A 27,209-nucleotide genomic window follows, 5' to 3' on the forward strand; every position below is an offset into this window, starting at 1 on the left:
TCTTCATAACAACCATTACATTTTAGGGAAAGAGAAATTATGATACCTCAAGTCTCTGAGGCAGATTTTTAAAAACTGAAGAGAGAAAAATAGTAATAATATAAAGAAGAAAAATTCTTAATATTGGAAAAAATATTAAAATACTATACCTTATATTCCTTTTTCCATGCTTCAAAAAGATCCATTGAAGTACTTCCTTCATCAATGAATTCAACATCAAATCTATGTGATTTTGCAAATGATAGCAATGCTTTCATAGATCGCTCTGTCTCACTTACTGCCCACAAACCCCGGCTGGTGGTGGGTATTCGATCATCCACCAGTCCTTCTTCATCTTCTATCATCTCCTCAAATATTGCAGTCTGGCCTTTCACTCTGAAAACAAACGAGAACAAAACAACAGTAACTACTGTCAGTGGGTAACGAGCATGGTAAAAGTCCTACTGGCAGAGCCAATCGAGTAGCAAGGTCAATAACGTTTCATCAATAACTTTCAATATCATGTCTACAAGATCATGCCTTCAAGTCTCTGGGAAACTGCAGCAAATCTGAAAACGCTGGAGGCATAATAATAAATTTGTCCAGGGTCTTGACCAGCAGTCTGACATCATAAAAAATGGCTATAAAGTTCAGGCTAAAATCTAGCTATGAGAATTACCATAATATAAAACACAAACTACCACCACCACCAACCATGGAAAAACAAACACAACAAAATGATAAGATGATCTCAAAGTACACTGTTGATCTGTTTATTTAAGGTGACCAGAACTTAGCCTTTTCTCAATTTCTGTTTGTAAAATAGGAATAATTTTGCTATACCATAGCTATTATGATTCACTGGGTACCTTAATCCTTGACACGGGATGAAAACTTCAAATTTGTGTTGGAGAAAGTATATTGAAAACTAACCTTTTATAGAACTCTTACCATGTACTATGCTAAGCAATTATGTGCATTTTTAAATTTAATATTCATAAACAACTCAATGAGGTAAGTGTTGTTTTTATTATCATTTCATGAATGAGGATATTGAGGCTTAGAGAGGTAATCCGCCCACAATAGTGGGGAGGGATCTGAGTTACAATGTGTTGGACTTGAGAATCTGTCACTCCTCTAAACTGTCCCTCCATCACACATTATTAGATGACATGAGTATTTGGAAATAACTTTTATGTAAGTAAAACCGAGCATGTTAAATGATCACATGCCAAAGTTTACTGAATTGATGTAATTAAAGAAAAAAAAAAAACACAGGAAGGTTCCATGAGGAAAACACAGTCTTATAAATCGAAACACCAAGTCTTATAATGGTTTCACGTTCCTGATGGTAATCAGAGAACTCACGTGTGGGAAAACAGCTTTGATTCGTACTCTGTGAACAATTCATCCGCCTTACAAAAGACACAACTGAAAAAGAAAAAAAATGATCAGAGAAATAACTTGCAAACATAACAACAATGTAATTTCTAAAAGAGGCTTATTAGAATTTTATATTTCACTTTTTCTTTACAACAAATAGGCCATTTAAGAAAAAAAATTACAGAAGCGCCTGGGTGCCTCAGTCGGTTAAGAGTCGACTTAGCTCAGGTCATGATCTCACAGTCATGCTTCAGATTCTGTGTCTCCCTCTCTCTCTGCCCGGGCCCCCCTCCCCCCACCCCGTCTCTCTCTCAAAAATAAACGTTAAAAAATATTACACAGTTTTCAGTATGTGGTTCTTGAGAATTTTTTAAAAAGTACATTAATAATACATCTCTTTCCACTTTTGTCTGAATTTAAATGAAGAAACTTTTATTAGATGAGCCACTGTTCCTTCTCTCAGAAGAATGCTAGCATAATGGAGTGATGCCATTTCACTGCATGACGTCTCCTGTCACCTACCAGTTGAGAGGAAGTCTGGTTGGTCGGAGGTGGCAGATTGTTGCTGATTCAATAACATTACGAGATGGAGGTCCCTCCAGGTTTTTTACAGCCTCTCTTACTAGCTTCTGGAATTTATTCAGCTCTTCCATTTGTGTTGTAAGTAAGAACTGAAGACCTCTGCAGTCATGGAACCTGATTCACATCACCAGCATCACCACACAAGGCAAACAAAAGAACTGTGGGTCAATTTCCTCAAATTCACAAAATGATCGTCAAAGTGTCAAAGAAATTGTGCAACATTCTACGTAGCCTACCTCGAGTGAATTTACTTTAGTAGTATGTTCAATCTACTAGGAGACAAGGTATAACAACATTGGGTTATTTACTGTAAAAGATACCAAAATTCCGATAGTCCGTCCTCAGGACCTAAAACAGAGTCTGCAAAATCTGTCTCTGCCTCAGGTGTCTTTGAAAGACCAAGATTGCCACATTTTTTCTTTTTTAATGCTGTTTACTACAAATGTCCCTCCTGAAATTCTTGTTTTATACGGAGAAGGAATTATAGGATGAAAAATAAAAAGAAAAATTGAAAAGAAGAAAAACAGCCAAGAGTTCTATTCCTTGCTACAAAGAGTTTACAAATACGTACACACATATATATGTGATATGTGTATATATGTATGTTATCACATACATTTATATTATTTACATATATATACATTTTATTAAGCATTCACTATATGATGTCAGCCAGTTTGCCAAGCTCTTTCCCTATATAATCTCCACAGATACTATTGTGCTCATGTTATGGATGAAGCCTAATGAATCAAAATAATTTAATTAAAGTTAAAAGTTATCATGTAGCAGTTAGGAGTTACACCCAAACACAATGCTCTTAACTGTTTTTGATAAACTGAGTAAAATGTGCTAAGGAAAGAAATGTATGGGTGTGTATGAATGGGTTTACGAAACAAGAAAGCAAGCCTAGAATAATAAATCAGAAAATGAAAATACAAATTGGATTTGTTGGCTTAAGAGTATATCCTTCTCCTTCCTAAAATGCCATAGACACTTTTCTCCAAATTGTTCAAAAGAGTCCACTCTCCTTTCTGAAGGCTTCCTCAGTATTTTACAACACTAATCGATATTTCTTTCTGTCCATGAAGTTTATTGAGAATATCATTCATTTTAGTCCTTTGTCATCTTCAAGTTTTTACACATACTCATATTTCTCAAATTGTTCACGGGTTGGTCTTCTCATTAAGCTAATATTTAGAAGATAAGAATTAGATCGTATCTTTAAAAAATATGTAATACTGAGGCGCCTGGGTGGCTCAGTTGGTTAAGAGTCAGACTTCGGCTCAGGTCATGAACTCACAGTTTGTGAGTTTGAGCCCCGCATCAAGCTCTGCACTGACAACTCAGAGCCTGGAGCCTGCTTTGGATGCTGTGTCTCCCTCTCTCTCTGTCCCTCCCCTACTCACACTCTGTCTCACAAAAATGAATGTTAAAAACAAAATTAAAAAAAAAATTGTAAAAAATATGTAATAGATACAGAACAGGTGCTCAATAATTTCTAAAAGAATTTGCACAGGGATACAAGAACACAATTAGGTTAGGTATCAGTATTATTCACAAATTATGCAACTAGGGACTAAAAAATGATCACAGATCAGCATTTAACAGTGTTAGCTATATTCTCTCTTGTAAATACTTTAAGTTAAAAAGAACACATAACAATAACATTATACTAAATGGTATGCACTATTCTAAGTATGCAAGCACCTTGCAGATATTAATTTACTAATCCTCACGACAATGCTGTGTGGTTTTATAGATGAGGAAAATAAGGCACAAAGAGCTTCAATAACTTTCCCAAGGTCACAGAGCTAGTACGTGGGGGAGTTGGGATATGAACACAGGCACCCTGACTCAAGAATCCACCTGTGCTCTTAATCACTAAAATTTTCCTTTCCTAAGAAGTGTTAAGAAGCAAACATGAATAATTTGACTCTGAGACTCTGATCTCACTGAAAAACACAGCAGCAGTGCTGTGAATGAATAATCTTTGAATGTATATTTAATATAGAAAACATTAACTCACCTAGAGGTAATGTAAGCTATACATTTAAAAATTTTTAAATTTTATTTCCAGTATAGTTAGCATACAGCATAAGTTACACATTTGGAAGTGTTTTCTTACTTTCTATTGACGTCTAATGTTTCTGAGAAAAATGTGTAATAAATGGTATGTTTTACATTACCTATAGGTCCCATTATAGCCCTGGGACCTACTTTTAACAGGACTACGTTCACATATACAGGAATTTGCAACATTTAAATAGTTTCTATGTGATTTAAGAAAAAAACCTTCAAAATAATTTTAATATTTTCTTATCAGCTAATTCCACAACGCTGGCAGAACACATTAGTATATAGCTCTAAAACTGGATAAAATGAATCACGACTTAAATGACAACTTATCCTGGAATGGTGACTCTTGGGTTTCAGAGAGAAAAACGAAGTGCAGTGAAGAGTATAATGTCCTGCATATATCTCAGAAATGAAGCCGTCAAGTTCTGTATGGTGAAAAAGAGGATGACTGTACCTCTGAATTAGTAATGGAACATGGAAAATGTAGTAGGCATTTGGAAGGGCTTTTTAAAGAGTAAAAGAAAACACTTTAAAACGTTTTAAAGATATTCTTATGCTGAAAACTAACACTAATCCCAAGGCTGACCTTATACTGGGATATGATCTGAGAAGCAATAAAAGATCCTCTCTCTGTCCCCTCCCTAGAATCAACAGTCCTGCCACAACATCTCAATTCCTCACATTAGACCGACATTCCTTTGGGTTAAACCATTGAATTATTTTTGAGAAAAAAAATAACTTTGGTCTTTGGAAAGAATTATTCACCATTTCTACATCAAGAGCAATAATGCAACTTACCTACAATGACTCTGAAGAATGGTGAGCGTTGATGAGAAGAGAGAAAGATGGGGGAGACCGCAGGAAACTCTAGAACACAAAACCTGGGCCCCTGTGGTGCTATGATGGTTATTAGTCTGTGGGGCTGAGTTACACAGTGGAAGCATGAATGCCTTACCTCAATTCTCCAAAACAAAGTCTATTTCAAGACTTTGCTTAGAGTTGGCTTTGGGTGTGTCCAATGAAGATACAAAGAATATACTTTAAGTATATTAAAAGAAAAAAAGCATTAAAAAGGGAATATTTTAAGATGAGTCAGATATAGAAAACAGGTTTCCTTTTTCAGACTTATACCTAATGTTTTAGTTTGAAATCTACTCTTAACAATATGTAAAATCCAGATGTTTGTAACCACAGTATGTTCTGATATTTAATTGCACCTCTTAATATCAAATGATCTGAATATTTGGGGTCACTACTCATAAAGTTATTCTATTCTGTACTATTTCCTTACTTCTCTGACATAGAAAGCTTCCCAGTTTGTTGCTTGTAGTGGCTGGTTATTTCATTTCGCACTCGCTGAACAAGTTCCTCGTCAATAGAGAATTCTATTGCTCTGTGGATCACATTCAGCCACCAAGGAGAATTTGAATAAATCTGTAAAAAAGACAACAGCTGATCAGTTCATGTTTTTTCAGTACTATGTTTTTGGTTTTTAAAAATTTTTTTTTAACATTTATTTTGGAAAGACAGAGACAGAGCACTAGTGGGGGAGGGGCAGAGAGCGAGAGCGAGAGCGAGAGAGACACAGAATCTGAAGCAGGCTCCAGGCTCTGAGCTGTTAGCAAAGAGCCTGATGTGGGGCTTGCACCCACAAGCCATGAGATCATGACCTGAACCCAAGTCGGACGCTTAACTGACTGAGCCACCCAGGCATCCCATTACTCACTATGTTTCTGTCACTGGGAAAGGTGCTGTGAAAAAAATCAAAGGAAACAACAGCATGCTACTTTCCAAGGAATTATAAGGAAATATATATAGACTGTATACTCTATATATAATGGGTGTGTACTACCTTTGCATACATAAAGAGAATACCTACCTGTCTCCTGACTACTGTGGATAAATGAGAATTTACTGTATATATATACTTGTGTAACAAAGTTGTGCTAACAAAATACATTATCAAAATGAAAACTCAGTATTCACTGTATATATTTGAAAAGGTGGCAGGTCTCTTTCTCAGCATAATAAAGACATCCTGCTAATCCTCAACCAACTGAACTAGATTCTACTCCGTAATACTCTGATAACTGGCAAAATTACATGCCTGAATACTAAATAATTAATGCACTAGGAAGAATAAAATGGGGAGTGACTGGTTAGAATAAAAAAGACTGTGTGTTCTGTGTAGCCTCCTCTTCAGGCTTGCTACTGATTTCATAAAAAAAAATTAGAAATGACAAATGGCACGTGTTCCATAAGAAAAATACCCATGTTTCTAATGTTCTGACATCTTAAAAGAAAAGATTTTGTAAATATACATACTAAGATCAGAAGGAGGTGAGGCAAGTCTTTACTTTCTCGAAAAGACAACTTGTTATCTCACCAGATAAGAGAAAACCCATCAGAACTTAAAAAAAAAAATGAAAGAGAACAACTTCCAAATGGATGATTTATCTTCGCATCTGCTCCCATCCAAGTACTAACCAGGCCCGACCCTGCTTAGCTTCCGAGATCAGACGAGATCGGGCGCGTTCAGGGTGGTATGGCCGTGGACTCTACGCATCTGCTCAATCAACAAACACTGCTAACAGCAAATATATGTTTATTATGGGATAGGCATCATCCTAGGTGCTAAGAATTCCAAGATGAGTAAGAAAGTTCAAGTTCTTCTCCAAAGCAAGACACAACCCGAAATGCTCCCCGAGACAAGCACAGGTAAGGGGAGTCCTTCTGGGGACGCACCTTTCTCTGCAGCTCCCGCACCGTCTGCTGCACCGGCTGCACAGCTTGCTGTGCTTCTGCAACTTCCGTGTTACACTTGCTCATGTAATGCTCTCGCAGCTGTTTGGCCTGTGTTGAAACAGGAAACAAATATAAACTTTCATTCCAGGCCTAGAAAAGAATTCAGTACAATGCTGCAAGAACAATGTGGTTATTTTATATATGTAAAGTTACTTAACACAGTTTAAGCACAAAACTTCCAAGTATGCTGTCAAGGACATAAAAACCATGCTAGTAATTCCTAGGATATATATGAAAGAGATCACATCTACCTGTAAGTCACAAAATTTAAGAAATCCCAAGGTCTGCTTCCCAAATTTCTATCTAAGTTTTTAACCAGAAAAAAAAAGCAAGGGGGGGGGGGAATGGGAAGAACAGTAGTAGTTCAAAATGAGACAAAACAACATTTTAGAATTTGTCTGACTTACTTATTTCAATTTCTTGGAATTACTTCAGCTTAGAAATAACACTTGAGAATATACAGTAACATAGGCGTTGTGGACTAAACTGTGTTCCCTCAAAAACCACACGGTGAAGCCTTAACCCCCAAATTGAAGATAGGGCCCTTTAAGGAGGTAATTAAATTAGTAAATGTAGTTAAATGAGATCATAAAGGTAGAGTCCTAATCCAATATGACTAGTGTCCTTAAGAAAAAAGAAAAAAAAAAAAGGAGAGACATCAAGGATGCAAGCACACACAGGATATGTCATGTGAGGACACAAATGAAGGCAGCCATCTGCAAGCTGAGGAGAGGGGCCTCAGGAGAAACCACTGCTGCTGACACTTTGGTCTTGGACTCACAGCCTCCACAAGTGTGAGAAATAAATTCTTCTTGTTTAAGCCACCTAGCCTGTGGTATTTTGTTAAGGCAGCCCTAGCTGACTAATACAAAAGGATTTAAAAATTCTTCCCCTTTCAACTTTCCCAGGTAAGAAGGATCACATTACTTGCAAGCAAAGGAAATAATGAAAAATTTTGTCCTTATTAATTCCCACTAGGAAACTTATACAGTTCTCTACTCTCTTCCATTTAACTGAAATATTTAACTGGTTCTTGAAACTACTTTATGAATAAAGAGAGGGGATCAAAGGTGATATGGGATAGTAGGAGGAAAACCAGAAAGACTACTGAACAGGAAATCCTAACGTTTCCACTTAGAAGTGGGTTGAGCCATGTGAAGTTGTCAACACTAGACCCTTGGACTTACAAAGATGGCAATTTCATGAGATTCAACTGAACAGATACATGTCTTTGGATTAGCCACTTCCCTGGGCTTCTGTTATTTCATTTGCAAGAGCTGGAGGTTGAAGTAGATAATTTCTTGGATCTGTGGTTTCACATTCTATAGGAGTCAGGCAAAACTGATACTATGGTCTCCTTGGAAATATATCTATACAGTGCGATACATTTTTCTTCTTCCTTCTCTCATGATGCATTTTTCTTGTTCCTGTCACAACCTTCCAATTAATTTCTGTTAAAATTCCTTGGCTATAATTATTTGATCATCACAGCTATCTACCAACAGACTCGACGGCCTCTCAGAGCTTCCTGTCACTGAAGGCATTTAAGCAAAGAATTCCTGATGTATGTAAGGTGAGACGCCTGCACAGGGAAGAAGATTTCACTCCAAAATCTCCAACACTTAGATTGCCATCTAACATCAAGAAAGGCCTGTACACACTTCTACAATCTCACTTTGTATTTTAATTCAAATAAAAAAGGTCCCATTTACAGGTTCAATTCATTTCAAAAGTATCTACTACTCTTTTGATTTTAGCTTTGCTATCTCTGACTTCTAAAAAGGTAAAAATCCATGGGGCCACTAGCATATCAGGCTCATTAACAATTTACAGTGAAATAATTTGTACCATTCTTTCCAATGCAGCAAGACTCACTACAGAAGTAACTTCTTTGAGAGGACACAAGAAACACCACCGAAATATTGAATTTATTTACGCCTAGGTAATACACACAAAGGTGGAGGAAGTGTAAAGCTTTTTATTTTTACTAAACCACATCTTTTGCAGATCTGTCACGAGATCAACAAGGTCTTCCTTCCTTTCCTTCCTTCCCTTTTTCTTTCCATGTGCTGCTGGCTACCAACAACCATATCTACAAAAGCAGTTACCATATAACTGCAAGTGGATTACAAGAGAAACAACATAATACGGAGTGTTGCAACTGTCTACCGTCCAAAATCTCTATGCAATTCTCTACCAACCGAGGCAAACTTTGGAACATAAAAGCAGAAGAAAAAAAATATCATTACTTTTATTTAGATGTGGTATGCCCTAGGAAATGTTAATGAGATGGATTATTAACATTACATGAGATGGATAAATGTTGAGATGGATAAAGTCTGAAAAAAATTCTTTTATAGACTGAATAAAAAAGTAATTACCTCTTCTTCAAGTCTGCTATCTCGTAAGGTAGGAGGTATTCCTGGGTGCTTGGCTACCAACAATTCCATCAAGTTATGGGTGGCATGAAGTCTCTACAAACACACAAAAGGCAGTAATTTTGAGAGCCAATGCAGTGGACTCTAAAGGGCGAATCCACTATTCATACAGCATATAGATTACTAACACATTAAGATCAGATCACTGAAAACTTTTCCTCTAACACAATTTGAGCACCAACTTCCTCAGAGAAAACCAAAATCAGTTTCATAGTAAAGGTCTTAATTCATAATGGCATAAATTTTCTTCATTTAAAAATATGCAGTCTTATGAAATATATCTATGCATTTAGCAGGATGTCTGATACAGGTACATGTCTTCTATTATACGTGCATATGTCTACATATGGAACTACGTATGATTATGCCAAGTCAGTCCAGTAAAGTAGAAAGGCTGACTGCGCAGACTTGACTCCTCTTCTGGGAAATGAGTCTGCATGAACCTACCAATTATATTATGATATTATCATAATGAAATCCATAGGAAAACACAGCTGTGACCTAGATCTGTTGAACTGAAGGGCTGGAAAGGGGAGAAGCTGGAGGTAAAGACTATTGGAAGAAGGAGAAAACTGTATCTTTTATCTCTGTATTTAGTATAAACCAGGCTTCTCACTATGATACTGAGTTTGCAGCTGGTTAAAGGCTCCCCCTGGAGTCAAGCAAGGGCTGTGAGAAGAAATAAAGTGAAAGTAATTTCTATCTGTTAACTTGACTCTTTACTTGGGAAGACAGCTAAGGGCTAAAGAATTATCAGAAAGAGTCCTGGTAACATCTGACTTGGTGCCAGTGATTCGAGACTATAAAGGTTTATTTTGTCTAGCTACAGATTACAGGCCATGGTAGAGATCTTTGTAGAGTTCATCTCTGAAGAGTCACTTCAAATGTCTTAGGTCTTTTCAGCATGGCCACATGAATAATACAATCAGCAACACTATCCGATTTAGTAGCGACAACAAACCTGTAAATAACATTATGGAAACAAAGTGGTAGCAACTCAGCTCCTCTTCTCTGTGTGTGTCTGTGGAAGAGGACTTCTACTGCTTCCTGAACAAGGTGGAGGAGTGGACTGGGAAGAATACCTCTTTCCACCCCCTTCCACATTTTATTCCAAGGGAGCAGAGTGGCTAATCTGACTGAATAGAGCAAAACATTCAGTGGGCCACGGTTTACCAGTAGATGGGATTATTAAGACCAAAAGGAAGAAACAGGCTGATTGATTACTCTTCACTCTTGAACCATCAGGCACACTGGACTTAACTGTCTTCTTGCCCACTTTTCTACTTTTATTTCCTTTATTCAGGAGCATGTTATCTTTGTACTTCTTCCTTCTTCCACGAGGCAAACACGTTTGCTTCTGACCCAAGGTCTGAATTCTATAATCCTTATCCACACAGAAGGCTTGTATTTAATTTTCTCCTCTGTCCCCCCAAACTCTTCCTAATACTCACTGAGGCACAGGTGAACATATGGGTCCCAAGGTCTAGATTCTGAATGATAAAGAAGTCCCATTAGGGGCTCAAATCTAAACTTACTAAGACTAATAAAAGTAGTCCTTATTTACCATTTAGCTAGAGAGCCTTGTCTATATGACCCACTGGACAGAACTAAGAAAGGGAAGAGATTCAAAATTTAAATAAATGTTGAAATTCAAATATTCAACTCTTCCTAAAAAACCTCCAAAAATTAAATCAGATCAGTGGGAAGGTTTTATTACTAAGTTCCACTGCTTAGTTTACAGCATTTTTCTTCTTTCAGTCAAAACTATGCCACTGTGTTAACATTTATATGCAAAAGTGATAAACCTCACCCCGTTCTTTTAAGCACAAATACTTTAACCTGTTTTTCTAACGTAGGTTAGATTTATCTAGTCAGCCTTGTGCCAATAATGGCCTGAACGTACGGAATAGTAGTGATTTTCAAACTTTCATCTATCTACAAATCACCTTGAGTGCTTATTGTTGAAAGCACTGAATCCAAAACTTCATCCTCAGAGATTATGGCTCAGTCCATCCATTTTGTTACCCTTTATCTTCTTAAATGTTCCGAAAAATTATTTTGTAAAAAACAAATGGATGATATACTTGAAATTGTTTAGTTTTTACTCACTTGGAGTGAATCGGTTTTGAGTTTTCCTTTGTGTTCCTCAGATGAACGCAACACTTCTCTGTACAGTTCTGCTGCCACAGCATACTCACCTGATGAATTAAGGTGATTTAAAGCACAAGAAAGTCATCTATTTCGCTCCCAATGTGATCTGGTTATCTAGTATCTGAAAAGATCTACTATAGAAATGTAACAATGATTAAAACTCACTACTTTTTAAAGAAAAGAAACTTCACTTAATATGAACGTCCCAATAAAAAAGCTGACGATAGCTGCTCTTGTTCACTCCATTGCAGAGAACACCAATCAGATATATTTATGTTTTAAAATTATACTGAAAAACAAACTAAATTAACTTTCAATTTAGACAAATGATTTTCCTCTTACTAAAGTTAAAGGGTGCCAATTAGTAGTCATTTTGATGTTTGAAATTAAGGATAAATTTATAAATATTCAAAACACTATGATCAACCTACACATAATTCTCAGATAAATCATATATTCTTCTTAATAGGTATTGTTCTTCTTGGTGGCCAAATGATTTGCAATGAAAAACCACATTTCCAAAACTTAGGGATTCTTTCCATTTCTGGTCACATGAATCTCAATCAGTCTGAAATTAATGATTTTTTAAATTATTATTCATAACTAGCAACTCACTCAAATAAAGTAACTTAAAAGTATCAAGTAAAGTACAGGCCCATGGGTCATATCTAACCCTCTGCATTTTTGTAGGGTATCGGAACTCAGTCATGCTCATTTGTTTATGTACAGTCCGTAGCAGCATTAGCAGCGTTTGCATTACAACAGTAGAGCTGAGAGGTTGCAACAGACCTTCTGGCTCAAAGCCTAAAAGATTTTTTTTTTATTAAATTTTTTTTAATGTTTATTTATTTTTCAGAGACAGAGAGGGACAGAGAATGAGCATGGGAGGGACACAGAGAGAGGGAGACACAGAATCCAAAGCAGGCTCCAGGCTCTAAACTGTCAGCACAGAGCCTGATGTGGGGCTTGAACCCAAGAACCGTGAGATCATGACTTGGGCCGAAGTCCGACGCTCAACTGACTGAGCCACCCAGGCGTCCCTAGCCTAAAATATTTATTATCTGGTTCTTTCAGTAAAAATTTTCTGATGCTTCAAAAAAAGGAGACAGGAAACATTTTAAATGGCTTGAATAATAGAACTTATCCTATTTGCTGCCTGAGGAAAACCTCAAAACTGATTATTGAGAAATGTAATTAAAATAAAAATCTAACAGGAAAATCACAAGATACAAAAAAAAAAGAAGAGGATTTTGCTTTTGTTTGCTGAGAGAACTTTTTTCATAATCATCACATACATTGTTTTCTTTTCACTTCAAACTAGTTTTATTAATATCATGGATTTAGGACTTTGGTCACAGCCACAGTAAGATACTTTTATATACATATATAAATTATTATATATAAATACTATATTTATATATTTCATATTATATTTATATTATATATATATAAATTATGTTGGTTCTCTTTTTGTTAAATCTGATTATATACATAAATATATATACTTATTATGATAAAATATTCCTAACATAAAACTTACCATATCAACCATTTTTAAGTATGCAGTTTAGTGGCATTAGGTACATTCACATTGTTGTGCAAGACATTTGCTTTTATACCACTGCTTTATATTTAGTTCTACAAGCTACCAAATACAAAGTTTTCTAAAGCATACATTTCATAGTATTTTACAGTCAATTTCTATTGACTTTTATAAAGGAGAATATTATTTTTGCAAAATTACTATCACATCATAATGTAGGAGTAACACTCAATTATCTTCACACAAGAAGCTCTCTCTTTTTAGTTTTGAAGATTCTTGTGAAGCTTTTCAAAAGACTGCAAAAGATTCTATTAGCATTTACACTATTATTTATAAAGAATAATTCACTTAACAATTCTTTCTTAATTACTATACTTTTTAAAGGTGGCTAGCCTATAATACAAGCAGTTGAATTTTAACTATTCGCTATAATACTTTTTAAAACGTTCATTAAAAAAATATATGCTTTCGGGCTCCTGAGTGGCTCAGTCAATAAGTGTCTGCTCTTGGTTTCAGCTCGGGTCATGATCTCATCGTTCATGAGTTCAAGCCCCACAATGGGCTCTGTGCTGGCAGTGCGGAGCCTGGTTGGAATTCTCTCTCTCCCTCTCTCTCTGCCTCTCTCCTGCTCTGTCTCAAAATAAATAAACTTAAAAAAAAAAAATGCTTTCTAGGAAAGACCCAAAAATATGCACGTTCAAGAAGTTATACAAGTTTAAACCAAATTTAGAAATACCCATTCTTTGCCACTTGATGGCACTAACCTTTCTAAGTAAACTAAATAGTACTGAATTTGATACTTGCCAAGCTAATTTTCTCCAAAAAATATGTCCGGAAAACATACTGTACAAAGTTGGAATAACACGTTTTTAATAGCATGATCAGTGAGGGCCTTAGAATATGCCCTGTATATCATACATATTTGTATATAATATAAGCAAATCCCTCAAATTTGCAGTTAATTTCAGATTTCTTTTAGAAGTCAGATCTCCACTGTCTGATTTCTATATTGGAAAATATTAAATCTCTAAGTCAAATATGTAATGTTACCTCCAAAAATGGTTAATATACTACTATTAAGCCACGGAAACTACAAGTAGTAAATGTAATTACTAATTACAATTAAATTAAGAATGGACATAACCTTTATTAATGCACTTTCTGATAGGAATTTCTCTTAATCAACCAAGTTTTCATGCACAGAAAGACAAAGAACTCTAATGGGAATGCAGTCGAAGCTTTTGGAAAAGAGCAGTAAGACACCTCCCGTTAGGCCTCAGCTTGGTATTTTGCCTCACAGCCCACTGCACACTGAGCCTTCCAGAGTGCTACATATAAGTGCTTAGAAACAATCAGATGAATCATTCCTTTTACAATCCTTTACCACACATAACTTCATAGCAGGGAAAAGAAGGTAATAAATCTGAAAAGGAAACTAGAAAAGAGGCCAAGGGAAGAAATCCATTCACTCTCTGAGCTTGAGTCATAAAAAAATAGAACAAAATGATGATTGCAGTTTTAGAATCAAGATGGGAAAACGAAATTTATTTTTATTATTGTGATAATCTGCAAGTAATATATTAGTGACTTTAGAAATCTTTTTTTTTTTTTTTCAACGTTTATTTATTTTTTTTGGGACAGAGAGAGACAGAGCATGAACGGGGGAGGGGCAGAGAGAGAGGGAGACACAGAATTGGAAACAGGCTCCAGGCTCTGAGCCATCAGCCCAGAGCCTGACGCGGGGCTCCAACTCACGGACCGCAAGGTCGTGACCTGGCTGAAGTCGGACGCTTAACCGACTGCGCCACCCAGGGGCCCCTAGTGACTTTAGAAATCTTTGATGAAGAGCTTCAACTTACTGTAGATAGCATAATATTGAGGTTTAAAATGTCCATTTGATAAACAAGCAGACATAGTATAATAAAAAATTAATTTTTAGTCAAAAGATTCAGGGCAAATTCACTGTCGTTTATTACCCATAATCTTGAGAAACCACCTAAGCCTTCTGAATACCAGTTTTCTTATGTGAAATGGGAATAATACTTTAATCATTGGGCAATAATGAGGATAAAACAATATATACTTAAAGGTGTTAGGTATAATACAAAATGCTTATAGATAATGATCATTTCTCAGATATGATGCTAGATTTTAAAGACTTGAAAATATTTTAAATAGTACATTGATTACTCACATATCTCTAAGAAGAGGCCTATGTATTTATCTGTGACACTCAAGTATTCTGTAGATTTTAGTCACAATTATCCCACTCAAATAATTTGGGACTGTGACAGAATATTATTAGGTAGGACACATAATTTCCCAATTTTTGCCTAATTACTTCTAAGCTGAAATAAAGGAAAGTTAAATTTTTTGAAAAATTTTTTTTTCTATTAAAAAGTTGTATGGTGACAGATGGTAGCTACACTTGTGATGGTCACAGCATAACATATAGAGCCGTCCTATTACTATGTTATACACCTGAAACTAATGTAACATTGTGTTTCAACTATGGTTTAATTAAAAAAAACAAAATAAAACAAAAACGCTGCCTGATACTCTTTCACTACGCATTTTAAAGGACTGATCGTTTAAGATTTTAGATCGATTCCAGAAAACTATAATCACAGGCACACTTAGTAATTGAGAGGGCAATGACAATGATGGTGATGATTAATAATTTGAGAAAATCCAGATTTGCAAACACTGCTAGCTAAATTAAGTATTTCTCAGGCAATGTCCTTGAGAGAAGATTTGTACATAAAGTTGCATGTACTATATTTGTACAACTTACAAGAAATATGTAATAATGTCTTTTTCCTGTTATTAGTTATTGATAATAAAAATCTGCATATGAACATGTTGAGAAGCGGTAAGAATCTGAGGTTACTTCGTATTACCATGGTTACTAACACCACTCTTCATTTATGTTTCTATCGAGTTTCCAATGTACATCAACACTTCACATTAAGAACAATAATACTTCAAGGGGGGCTAAGTGAGTGGTACTATCTGTATTTTATTGATAAGGAAACGGAGATCCATAAACTTTGCACAATATACCTAAGTTCAGAGTGCAAAAACTATAGCAAGTAAGAAGGCCCATCTTTTTCACAGTTCTTGTCTAGAGCTACTTCTACTCATCTTCTGTGAGTCTTCTGAACTCTACGCAAGTATTCAGGACAAGAGACACTTTCTAGTGCTGGTTCTGTTATGCTGAAAACTAATAACCAAAGACAGACCACTCAGTTCAAAGAGGCTTAGAACATTTCCTTGTATTAGACAGAAACAAATTTCTCTGGGCAACTAATTTCTTTAAGGTCTTACTAGGTAAACAAGAAAAATGGTAAATTCTCTCCATGACTGTGTACCCAAAGAGACTAACTGATTAGCAATCTTTGTGGGAAGGTCAAAAGAATTGGAATTTATTCCAATATGCCTTTTTAGTTCTAACAGTGAAGAGCTATATACATGACTTTTGTGAGGAAGGTAGAAATAAAGAAGCATTTACATTATCTTGCATTATAAAAGTGCTTAAAACTGTACCTGACCATTATGAAATACTTGTATGATTTTAAGAACTATATTCTACTTAGTTTTGGAGAGAATAAAATCAAATGATCTAAATCAAAGCTATAAGAGAGGTTTTAAAGGTAGTTTTGTAAAAAGGCACATTTACATCAGTAATTTTCTCATTACTTACAAGAAAGCTCTTAAACATCATGGTATAAAAGCTATAAAACTATGCAATCTTATATTACAAATACAGTAACAGATTAATAACAATAGACTCTGTTGAACAGAATATTCAGTGATTCACTACAGGTGCAAAAAAATAACACTTTAGTTTAGATAGCCAGAAAAATTACCATAAAAATTTAGAATAAATTTCTCAAAGAATGAATGCTTCCAACACAAAGATAGAGGCACTGTGCTTAGTGTAAGTTTAGTATAAAAGCTGAGGTCATGGAAATGAGGCTAGTGAGTAACTGAAATAGAACGCTGATTTTACAATTTTATATTCTCAAGAGCACTGTATGAATGAGAATTCCACTTGTTTCTACATCCTTGCCAACATGTGATCTGTTTAAGCCATCTTAATAAAGGCATATAGGGGTGTTCTTGTGGTTTGAATGTGCATGTACCTAATGACTAATGATGATGAATATCTATACCTTTTCCTATGTTTTATTTGGCATCTCTATATATTCACTGAAGTCTCTGTTCAAACATTTTGTCTATTTTCATTGGGCTGCTTTCTGTTATTGGTTTTTAAGAGTTCTTTTCATATTCAGAATAGAAGTCCTTTCTCAGATATGTGATTTGCAAATATTTTCTCTATTCAATGCCTTATCTTTTCTTTCTTTTTCTTTCCTTTCTTTCTTTCTTTTTTTAAATCTTTACTTATTTTGATTTATTTTTGAGAGAGAGACAGCAAGCACGGGGAAGGGGCAAAGAGAGGGGCAGGGACAGATGATCCGAAGCAGATTCTATGCTGACAGCAAAGAGCCCAACGTGGGGCTCTAAATCAGGAACTGAATCATGAGATCATGACATGAGCCAAAGTCGGTTGCTTAACCAACTGGGCTACCCAGGAGCCCCTATCTTTTTATTTTCTTAAGAATGCCTTTTGTGGGGTGCCTGGGTGGTTCTGTCCATTAAGTGTCCAACTTTGGCTAAGGTCATGATCTCATGGTTCGTGGGTTCGAGTCCCGTGTCGGGCTCTGTGCTGACAGTCAGAGCCTGCAACCTACTTCAGATTCTGTCTCTGGCTCTGTCTCTAAAATAAACATTAAAAAATATTTTTTATAAAAAAAAAAAAGAATGCTTTTTGAGGAGTTGAGTTTATTAATTTTGATGAAGATAAATATATCAATGTTTTCTTTTATGGATTGTGCTTTTGGTGTCATCCCTCAATCTTTACCTAATCCCAAGTCATAATTTTTTTATCCTTTGTGTTTTTCTCTAAGTTTTATAGTTTGAATTTTTAATTTGTTTCATATCTTCTGTATTATGAACTGTTTATACAATGCAACGTTAAAGTTTTATTTTTTGAGTATGGATATCTAATTGTTCCAGCACCATTTACTGAAAATATTTTTTCTCCACTGAAATACCTTTGCATCTCTGTGGAAAAATCAAATGAACATAAATAAGTGGGACTATTTCTGGACTCTATTCTGGTCCATTGGTCTACTTGCCTATCTTCATGCCTATGTCACACTGTCTTGATTACTGTAGTTTTAAAACATGTCTTGACTCAGGTAGTATAAATCTTCAAACTTTTTTCTTTTCTAAAGTTGTTCTGGCTAGGTGAATTTCAGAATCATCCTGTCACCTGCTATAAAAGAGCCTGTTAAAATTTTGACTGGAAAATTCTGAATGCATTAACTATGTATCAATTCAGGATGAATTAGTCTTAACAATGAAGAGTTTTCTGAGCCACAAACACGGTATAATTAGGTGTTCTTTAATTTCTCTCAGCAATGTTTGTAATTTTCAGTGTTTTCGTGACTTTTGTAAACATCTTACACATCTCTTTTCAAGCTGATGCTTAAGTACCTCATATTTTTTTGACACTACTATGAACAGTATCATCGTAATTTCTAATTATTCATTCCTAGCATATAGGAATAAAATCAGTTTTTATATACTAATCTTGTATAATGCAACTTTGCAGAACTCACTTATTAGTTCTAGTAATTTTCCTACATGGATAATCATATTAGCAAATAAAGACAGTTTGATTTACTCTTCCTATTCAAACTGGTAACTTTTATTTCTTTTGTCTTGCAGCACTGGACAGAATTCAGGTAATGTGTTGAACAGAAATGGTGATGCGACATTCTTGACTTGTTCATGATCTTAGAAAACATTCAGTTTTCAACCTTTAAGTATAACATTAGCTATAGATTTTTCAGAGATGCCTTTTAACAAAGTGAGAAAGTTAGCTTTGATTTCTAGGTTGCAGAAAGTTTTTTTCAGGAATGGATGTTGGATTTTATCAAATTCTTTTCCTACATTTATTGAGAGGCTCACAAAGTTTTTCCTTCTCAGTTAATTTCATGAATCATGTTAATTTTTTTAAATTTTATTTTTAATTTTTAAAATTTTACATCCAATTAATTAGCATATAGTGGAACAATGATTTCAGGAGATTCCTTAATGCCCCTTACCCATTGATCCCATCCCCCTCCCACAATCCCTCCAGTAACTCTGTTTGTTCTCCATGTTTATGAGTCTCTTCTGTTTTGTCCCCTCCCTGTTTTTATTTTTGTCTCCCTTCCCTCATGTTCATCTGTTTTGTCTCTTAAAGTCCTCATATGAGTAAAGTCATATGATTTTTGTCTTTCTCTGACTAATTTCACTTAGCATAATACCCTCCAGTTCTATCCACGTAGTTGCAAATGGCAAGATTTCATTCCTTTTGATTGCTGAGTAATACTCCATTGTATAGATATACCACATCTTCTTTATCCATTCATCCATGGATGGACATTTGGGCTCCTTCCATACTTTGGCTATTATTGATAGTGCTGCAATAAACATGGGGGTGCATGTGTCCCTATGAAACAGCACACCTGTACCCCATGGATAAATGCCTAGTAGTGCAATTGCTGGGTCATAGGGTAGTTCTATTTTTAGATTTTTGAGGAACCTCCATACTATTTTCCAGAGTGGCTGCACCAGGTTGCATTGCCACCAACAATGCAAAAGAGATCCTCTTTCTCCACATCCTCACCAACATCTGTTGCTGCCTGAGTTGTTAATGTTAGCCATTCTGACAGGTATAAGGTGGTATCTCATTGTGGATTTGATTTGTATTTCCCTGATGATGAGTGGTGTTGAGCATTTTTTCATGTGTCAGTTGGCCATCTGGATGTCTTCCTTGGAGAAGTGTCTATTCATGTCTTTTGCCCATTTGTTCACTGGATTATTTGTTTTTTGGGTATTGAGTTTGATAAGTTCTTTATAGATTTTAGATACTACCCCTTTATCTGATATGTCATTTGCAAATATCTTCTCCCATTCTGTCGGTTGCCTTTTAGTTTTGCTAATTGTTTCCTTTGCTGTGCAGAAGCTTATTTTGATGAGGTCCCAGTAGTTCATTTTTGCTTTTGTTTCCCTTGCTTACGGAGACGTGTTGAGTAAGAAGTTGCTGTGGCCAAGATCAAAGAGGTTTTTGCCTGCTTTCTCAAGGATTTTGATGGCTTTCTGTCTTACACTGAGGTCTTTCATCCATTTTGAGGTTTTTTTTTGTGTGTCTGGTGTAAGAAAGTGGTCCAGGTTCATTCTTCTGTATGTCGCTGTCCAGTTTTCCCAGCACCACTTGCTGAAGAGACTGTCTTTATTCCATTGGATATTCTTTCTTGCTTTGTCAAAGATTAGTTGGCCATACGTTTGTGGGTCCATTTCTAGGTTCTCTATTCTGTTCCATTGATCTGAGCGTCTGTTCTTGTGCCAGTATCATACTGTCTTGATGATTACAGCTTTGTAGTATAGCCTGAAGTCTGGGATTGTGATGCCTCCTGCTTTGGTTTTCTTTTTCAAGATTGCTTTGGCTATTTGGGGTCTTTTCTGGTTCCATACAAATTTTAGGATTATTTGTTCTAGCTCTGTGAAGAATGCTGGTGTTACTTTGATAGGGAACGGTAATTAATTTTTAAATAGTAAACCAGTCTTGCATTCCCAGAATAAATTCTACTTTGTCATAAAGTATTATTTTTTTTAATATATTGTTAGATTCACTTTGTTAAACATTTTTAAAGAATTTTCTATCTATGTTCTTGAGTGACACTGGTCTCTAGTTTTGTAATCAGGATACTGGTGCCTCAAAGTAAGTTGAAAATTATTTTTTCCTTTTTAATATTATAGAAGAGCTTACATGGATTTGATATTATTTCTTCCTTAAATGTTTGGTAGAATTCACCAAGGAAGTCACCTGGGCTTCTAGTCATCTAAAATTCACTTTGTGGTTAAGTTTTTTAACAGTAAAATTAATTTCTTGAATAGATACAGGGCTATGCAGGTTATCTAGGTTATCTATTTCTTATTGAGTTGGTTTTGGGAATTTGTGTCTTCTAAAGCACTTGTTCATATATGTAAGTTGTCAAATTTCTGGCATAAAGTTGTACATAAGATTCCTTCACAATTTTTTAAAGATCTGTAGACTCTCTAGTGATGTTACCTCTCTCATTCCCGATTCCTACTGACAGTAATCTGTGTCTTTTCTTTTTTCCTAAATAGTTTGACTAGAGGATTATAACTTCCCACTGATCTCAAATAATCAGCTTTTGATTTCATGGTCTCTTTTTACTGGTTTTGTTTTCTTTTTAATTGATTCCTGCATTGATCTTTATTATTTTCTGTCTTTTCCTGACTTGGTATTTCATTTGCTTTTCTTTTTTTAGTTTCTTAATTAGGTATCAGCTGAGATCAATGACATACAACTTTTTTCCTAAGTTAGTGTTCAGTCCTATAAATTTCTCTTTAATCACTGATCAAGATTCCACAGCTCTTGATGTTTTCATTTCAATTCACTTGAAAATATTTGCCAGTTTCCCTTTTGATTTATTCTTTAACCCAAGGGTTACTCAGAATTATTTTAATTAGTTTCAAATTATTTGGGGACTTTCCAGTTATCTTTGATACCTAATTTAATTCTATTATGGTCAGAGAATGTACTTTTTAAGACTTGAATCCTTTTAATTTTTTTTCATGTTTATTTATTTTGAAAGGGAGTGAGAGAGAGAGTGAGCAGGGGAGGGGCAGAGAGAGAGAGAAGAGTGGAGAGAGGAGAGAGTTAGAGAGTGAGAGTGAGAGTGAGAGAAAGAGAAAGAGAAAGAGAAAGAGAAAGAGAAAGAGTCCCAAGAGGGCTCAATGCAGGGCTCAAACTCATGAGCCGTGAGATCATGACCTGAGGCAAAAATCAAGAGATGGATGCTTAACTGACTAAATCACTCAGGCGCCTCAAGACTTGAATGCTTTTAAATTGACTGAATTGTTTTATAGCCCAGAACATGCTCTGTCTTGGTAAACATACCATGTGCACTTGAAAAGAATGTGTATTCTTTGGTGGGGTAAAGTGTTCTATAACTGTTGACTATGTCAATTAGTTGCTACTGTTGAGTTTTCCATGCTTCTTATTTTCTGTCTTCTTGTTCTATCAATAATTGGAGGAAGGATGTTGAAATCTCGGACTATAGTAATGAATTTGTCTATTTCCAATTATAGTTGTATCAGTTTGTGTTTTATTTATTTTTAAGCCTTGCTTTTTGTTTTCTTAAATAAATTTTTTTTAAGTTTATTCATTTTTGAGAGAGAGAGAGAGAGAGAGAGAGAGAGAGAGAGAGAGACAGAGCATGAGCAGGGGAGGGGCAGAGAGACAGAGAGGGAGACACAGAATCCGAAGCAGGCTCCAGGCTCTGAGCTGTCAGACAGAGCCCGAAGCGGAGCCTGAACTCATGAACCGTGAGATCATGACCTGAGCCGAAGTCAGATGTTCAATACACTGAGCAACTACCCAGGAGCCCCTAAGCCTTGCTTTTAAGTGCATAAACATTTAGGTTTATTTTCCAGTGATAAAATAACACTATATCCTTGGTAATACTCTTTGCCTGGCAGTAATATAATCACTCCAGCTTTTTTTGATTAGTATTAATATAGCATATCATTTTTCATCCTGTTACATTTGTATCTTTAAATAAAAAGAGGGTTTCATGTAGATAGTGTATTATTAGATACTGTTTTTTTAAAATATCCATCTTGAAAATCTCTAATTGGGGCATTTAGACCATTGCATTTAATGTAACCACTGATATGCTGCTTCTGGCCATTACAAAATGAGAGAATGAATTTACCCTCCTTTCTGAAACGTGCAAAATATATGAAATAATAGACTATAAGACACCGGATGTTAGGCAATAAAAAACAGTATCCCTCAGAGATGGGAAATACCAATTAAATATCTTTCCATGAAATAAAAGATTCTTGGGGCGCCTGGGTGGCTCAGTCAGTTGAGTGACCGACTTCGGCTCAGGTCATGATCTCGTGGTCCGTGAATTCGAGCCCCGCGTCGGGCTCTGTGCTGACAGCTCAGAGCCTGGAGCCTGTTTCAGATTGTGTCTCCCTCTCTCTGACCCTCCCCCGTTCATGCTCTGTCTCTCTCTGTCTCAAAAAAATAAATAAACGTTAAAAAAAAATTTAAAAAAAAAAGAAATAAAAGATTCTCTATTAATGTGTTTAAATTTTGTGTATAATGTATAACACCATAACTATATTCATACACATTGTGTGTGTGTATTTGTCTATCTCTCCTTGCTAAGAATTTAAGGTCCAAAAGATCAAAGACTTACTTTGCTTTACTCTATTATCTTTAGTACTGAGATCATACCTGGTGCAGAGCAGACATGCTAATATTTGATGAAAGAATGAATTTACAAATAATTTTATTTTGTCAATTGATGACTAGCATTCCCTTGAATGTCAGAATTTAACCATTCTTCTATTTCTAGGTATTTTACTCATTTTCAGTTGTTCACTACTATAGACTAAGGTGAATAATTTATTGCCAAATCTTTGCTTACATCCTTTCCCAAACAACAACAAACTTCTACAAGTGGAAATGTATGGTGAAAGCATATGCAAACTTTGAAGGTGTTTCAAATGTTCTGCACAAGTGCTCTCCATTAGGTTGAGCCTACCTAAACTAAGATCAGTAGTGTATAAGAATGTCTTCCTTGGGGGATTTTAATTTCTACTCTACCTAATCTGCCTCATTAAGTATTTAGAAGAATCAGAGATAACAAAACAATCACCTTCTACCTTTAATGATGTGGATGCCTGCTAAGCCATTGAGAGCGCAAACTAGTTGCCGATGTGCTTCTTCACACTCTGTTCCACATTTCTTCTGTAGAGATGTTAGCAGCTCTTCCATTGTCATGGTGCTAAAAGAAAAGGTAAATTGTTCCTGAAGAGAAAATCCTAAGTGCCAATATTACATCACATAAGATCAAGAGTATCAGCCTCTCACAGAGTCTTTGTATATCTTCGGGATCTTTCTTTCCACTTCCATTTTACCACTGTCACTTTCAACTCAATTGCCTCTTACTATTCTGGCAAGCATTCCATTACCTGATCCCATCCTCCTTTACTTTTTCCCAGTTAGGTCAATGGAGAAGGGAAGTAGAAAAATCTTCCCAAAATATGAAGTACCAACACGATATGTTTGAAACAGTATGGGTGTTAGAAGATAAGATTAAGTCTGAATCTCTAGCATTGTAATTTAATGAATCTCCATAAGCCTGAATTTTTTTTTAATCTGTAAAAAAAAATGAGGATTCTTCAAGGATCAGATCAAATGCCATTTCTGCCAAAAGTCTGTTTAACGTTAACCATTTATATAGAAATTATTTCCATATTCTAACTGTCTACAGGCATGTATAAGTACCTCTTATGAAGTAGGTTTGCCTTATTTTATAGGAATCACTACATTTCCCTTATTTGTCTATAAACTGCTTAAAGGCAAAGACAAAAATATAATTCCTCTTTCTATATATTTTTAATAACACCTTATCTTTTTAACACCAGGTGCTAAAATAAAATAAAACAAAACAAAACACGCCAGTTGCTGAGTCACAGACTGATGAACAAACAATTTCTGGGATAATAGTGGACTAGATACTGTGGACACAAATTACAAAGAAAATATAGTAATCTAATTCAGTTAAGTCCCTGATGTAGGAACAAAAAATTAGAATAAGAACAAAAGCCTTTCATATCTGAAGTGCAGCAAAAAATACACAAAACAAAACAAAAAAACAGAATAAAACAATAAAACCCCCAAATAGTCCTAACTTTAAAAGAAACGTTTAAAACCATGAAAATAATTTTGAGAATGTGGCTCTCTTTCATAAATGGGGTTCATGCCAAAGAAAAACCGCACTGCTAAAAATAACTGACAACAGCTCATTTATAAGACCCTGAATGAAACTGGGGGCTAGAAAGCTAATAGCTTAAACACTGTCTATCACTAATATAGTGTCAATTGCAGTGTAAGGAAATTGAAAACAAAACCTTTTCTGGAGTGGCAAAAACTCCCCACGAACGGCCTGTGGGTGGCAGCAGGCCTGCCTGAGCCTCAGCAGTGGATACAGAATGGAGGTGACCGTCCTTCGGTCCAGGCTGCTGAGCTTCAGGGCCCAGTCAGAAATCTTCCTGAGCTTTACTACTGCATCCTGGCAGCACACTTCATGCTGGCGGTGATAGAAATGTCTTTCCACTGGAGAAAAGTGAAGCCAGTGGACTTCTTCTGTCTGAGGGGGAATCTGGATCTGTAGGGAGAAGAAAAAAAGGATTTCACCTGAAAATTTAACTTTCCATCCCAGCTCTTGCTTCCCTTTTCTTGGAATGTCCTTAATCAGTAAAAACTTATGCTACTGACTTGGTCAATCACATCTTTCTTTGCAGACCTCCATAGTATCTTGGCAATAAAGCTGTAGAGGAGCTGAGGATTCTTCCTGCAGTAAGGGCGATAGAGAAGTCGAACCCACCAGTGTTTGACACAGTAAGGTTCAATACCAAGAAAGACCACCAACCCAAAAAGATCTGAGAAGAAAAAACAACAACAACAACACATTGAGAATAACTGTTTCTATATTTCTACATTACTATTTTGAATAACCACTTTCATAGATATTACACAGCACATAGTACTTTCCATGAATTAAAATGCAGATTGTATAGACTCTTGAATCTGAAAGTTAATTCCACTTTGACTTACGTTTGTTGATATTGCACTAGGTTTTGTGCTAGGAGCTAAAATGTGTAACTATTCCACAAACCTCGTATTTAATTCAAAAGTCTGAAATTTCCATCAGAAGTAAAACTAGAAAATGACTTACTTGTGTGCACCTGATCAAGAGATACATAAGAAGAATCAGGCACTCTCATGAGACTACTGAATTTAAGGCTTGCTGGATTAGGAAAGAAGTCTGAATGACATAGGTGATATGAAGAATATTCACTGATCCAATATTCATTACATTTTTTGGTCTAGTAATTCTACTTTTGGGAAATAAGACTAAAACCATAATAAAAAACCAGAGACAAGATTAATCCACACAGTGACATTCATGCCAACAACATATAGAATAAAAATGACTCAAATAAAGAAATGATTAAATAAATCATATAGTACTCTCCATAAGACAAAACCTTTCTTTTCCTTTTTTTTTTCAAATTTTTATTTAAATTCTAGTTAGCAAAAAATACTCATCTTAGGAGTAGAATTTAGTGATTCACTTACATATAACACCTGGTGTTCATTACAACAAGGGCCCTCCTTAATGTGCATCACTCATCTAGCCCATCTCCTCACCCACCTCCCTCCCTCCCTCGACCCTCAGTTTGTTCTCTATAGTTATGGTTTGCTTCAGCCCTTCCTTAGTTTCCCTCCTTCCCCTATGTTCATCTGTTTTGTTTCTCAAATTCCACATATGAGGGAAATCGTATGGTATTTAAGATAAAACTGATCTTCTAATCCAATAGGCCTTGTGTTTGTTAGATTTACTTCGTTGTACTTGTATGTTTTATGATTGGGGAATCAATATTATAGTCCATGTTTTGCTCACTTAACATTATACCTTACAGTGTTTGCATTTATGATGGATTTTTAAAACATGAAAAATTCTTAGAATATAATGTTAAGTGAAAAAAAAGGTATAAAATTATGCATGCAGTATGAGGACAAACATGCAAACATTTATATAAAAAAGATTGGAATAGTGGTTATGTCTTTAAATGAAGATTATGGCTCAGTGTAATTTTTTAAATATTTTTCTGCATTAAACATGTTCACACTGGGCTATATTCTCTTTAGAAACCATGAAATTTTTTTTTTTTCCAAAAACGTGATGCCCCTACCCACATTTATTCTGAAGATGCCTAACAAATATTTAGGTTGAATTAAGTTACTTTGACACTTTCTGAGAGTCCATTAACATCTAAAAAGAAATACTGCCTACATGCAGATATCAATGGAGTTGTACTTCTGTTTAAATCAATCCAATTGCCTATGTGCTATCTCTTCTTTGAGGTCCCAAAAGTGCCTCAAGCTCAACTTGCCAAAATCAAATTCATACTCTTTTTGCCCAAACATGCTTCTCCTCTAGTGTTATTCACCAGGAAATACAGTCACTGTACATGGAGTTATGCTACTTCAAAGTCCTGGCATCTCCCCATCACTGAATAAG

General features: G+C 35.5%; 1 protein-coding gene across 3 annotated transcripts in view; it reads right to left on the bottom strand.

Annotated features, from left to right (window-relative positions):
* SHPRH (SNF2 histone linker PHD RING helicase) overlaps positions 1-27,209 on the bottom strand; it is a 94,346-nt gene that overhangs the window by 39,451 nt on the left and 27,686 nt on the right. For all 3 annotated transcript variants that reach the window (XM_047858412.1, XM_047858413.1, XM_047858414.1), the window contains exons 12-21: positions 25,400-25,563; positions 25,033-25,289; positions 23,782-23,903; positions 11,373-11,461; positions 9,207-9,299; positions 6,766-6,873; positions 5,312-5,454; positions 1,885-2,058; positions 1,348-1,410; positions 150-375 (exon numbers count right to left, since the gene is read on the bottom strand). In XM_047858412.1, coding sequence (XP_047714368.1) covers positions 150-375; positions 1,348-1,410; positions 1,885-2,058; positions 5,312-5,454; positions 6,766-6,873; positions 9,207-9,299; positions 11,373-11,461; positions 23,782-23,903; positions 25,033-25,289; positions 25,400-25,563 — 1,439 coding nt within the window. The remainder of the gene's footprint in view (positions 1-149; positions 376-1,347; positions 1,411-1,884; positions 2,059-5,311; positions 5,455-6,765; positions 6,874-9,206; positions 9,300-11,372; positions 11,462-23,781; positions 23,904-25,032; positions 25,290-25,399; positions 25,564-27,209) is intronic.

This window comes from Prionailurus viverrinus, chromosome B2 (genome assembly GCF_022837055.1).
Source record: "Prionailurus viverrinus isolate Anna chromosome B2, UM_Priviv_1.0, whole genome shotgun sequence".
Lineage (NCBI taxonomy): Eukaryota > Metazoa > Chordata > Mammalia > Carnivora > Felidae > Prionailurus > Prionailurus viverrinus.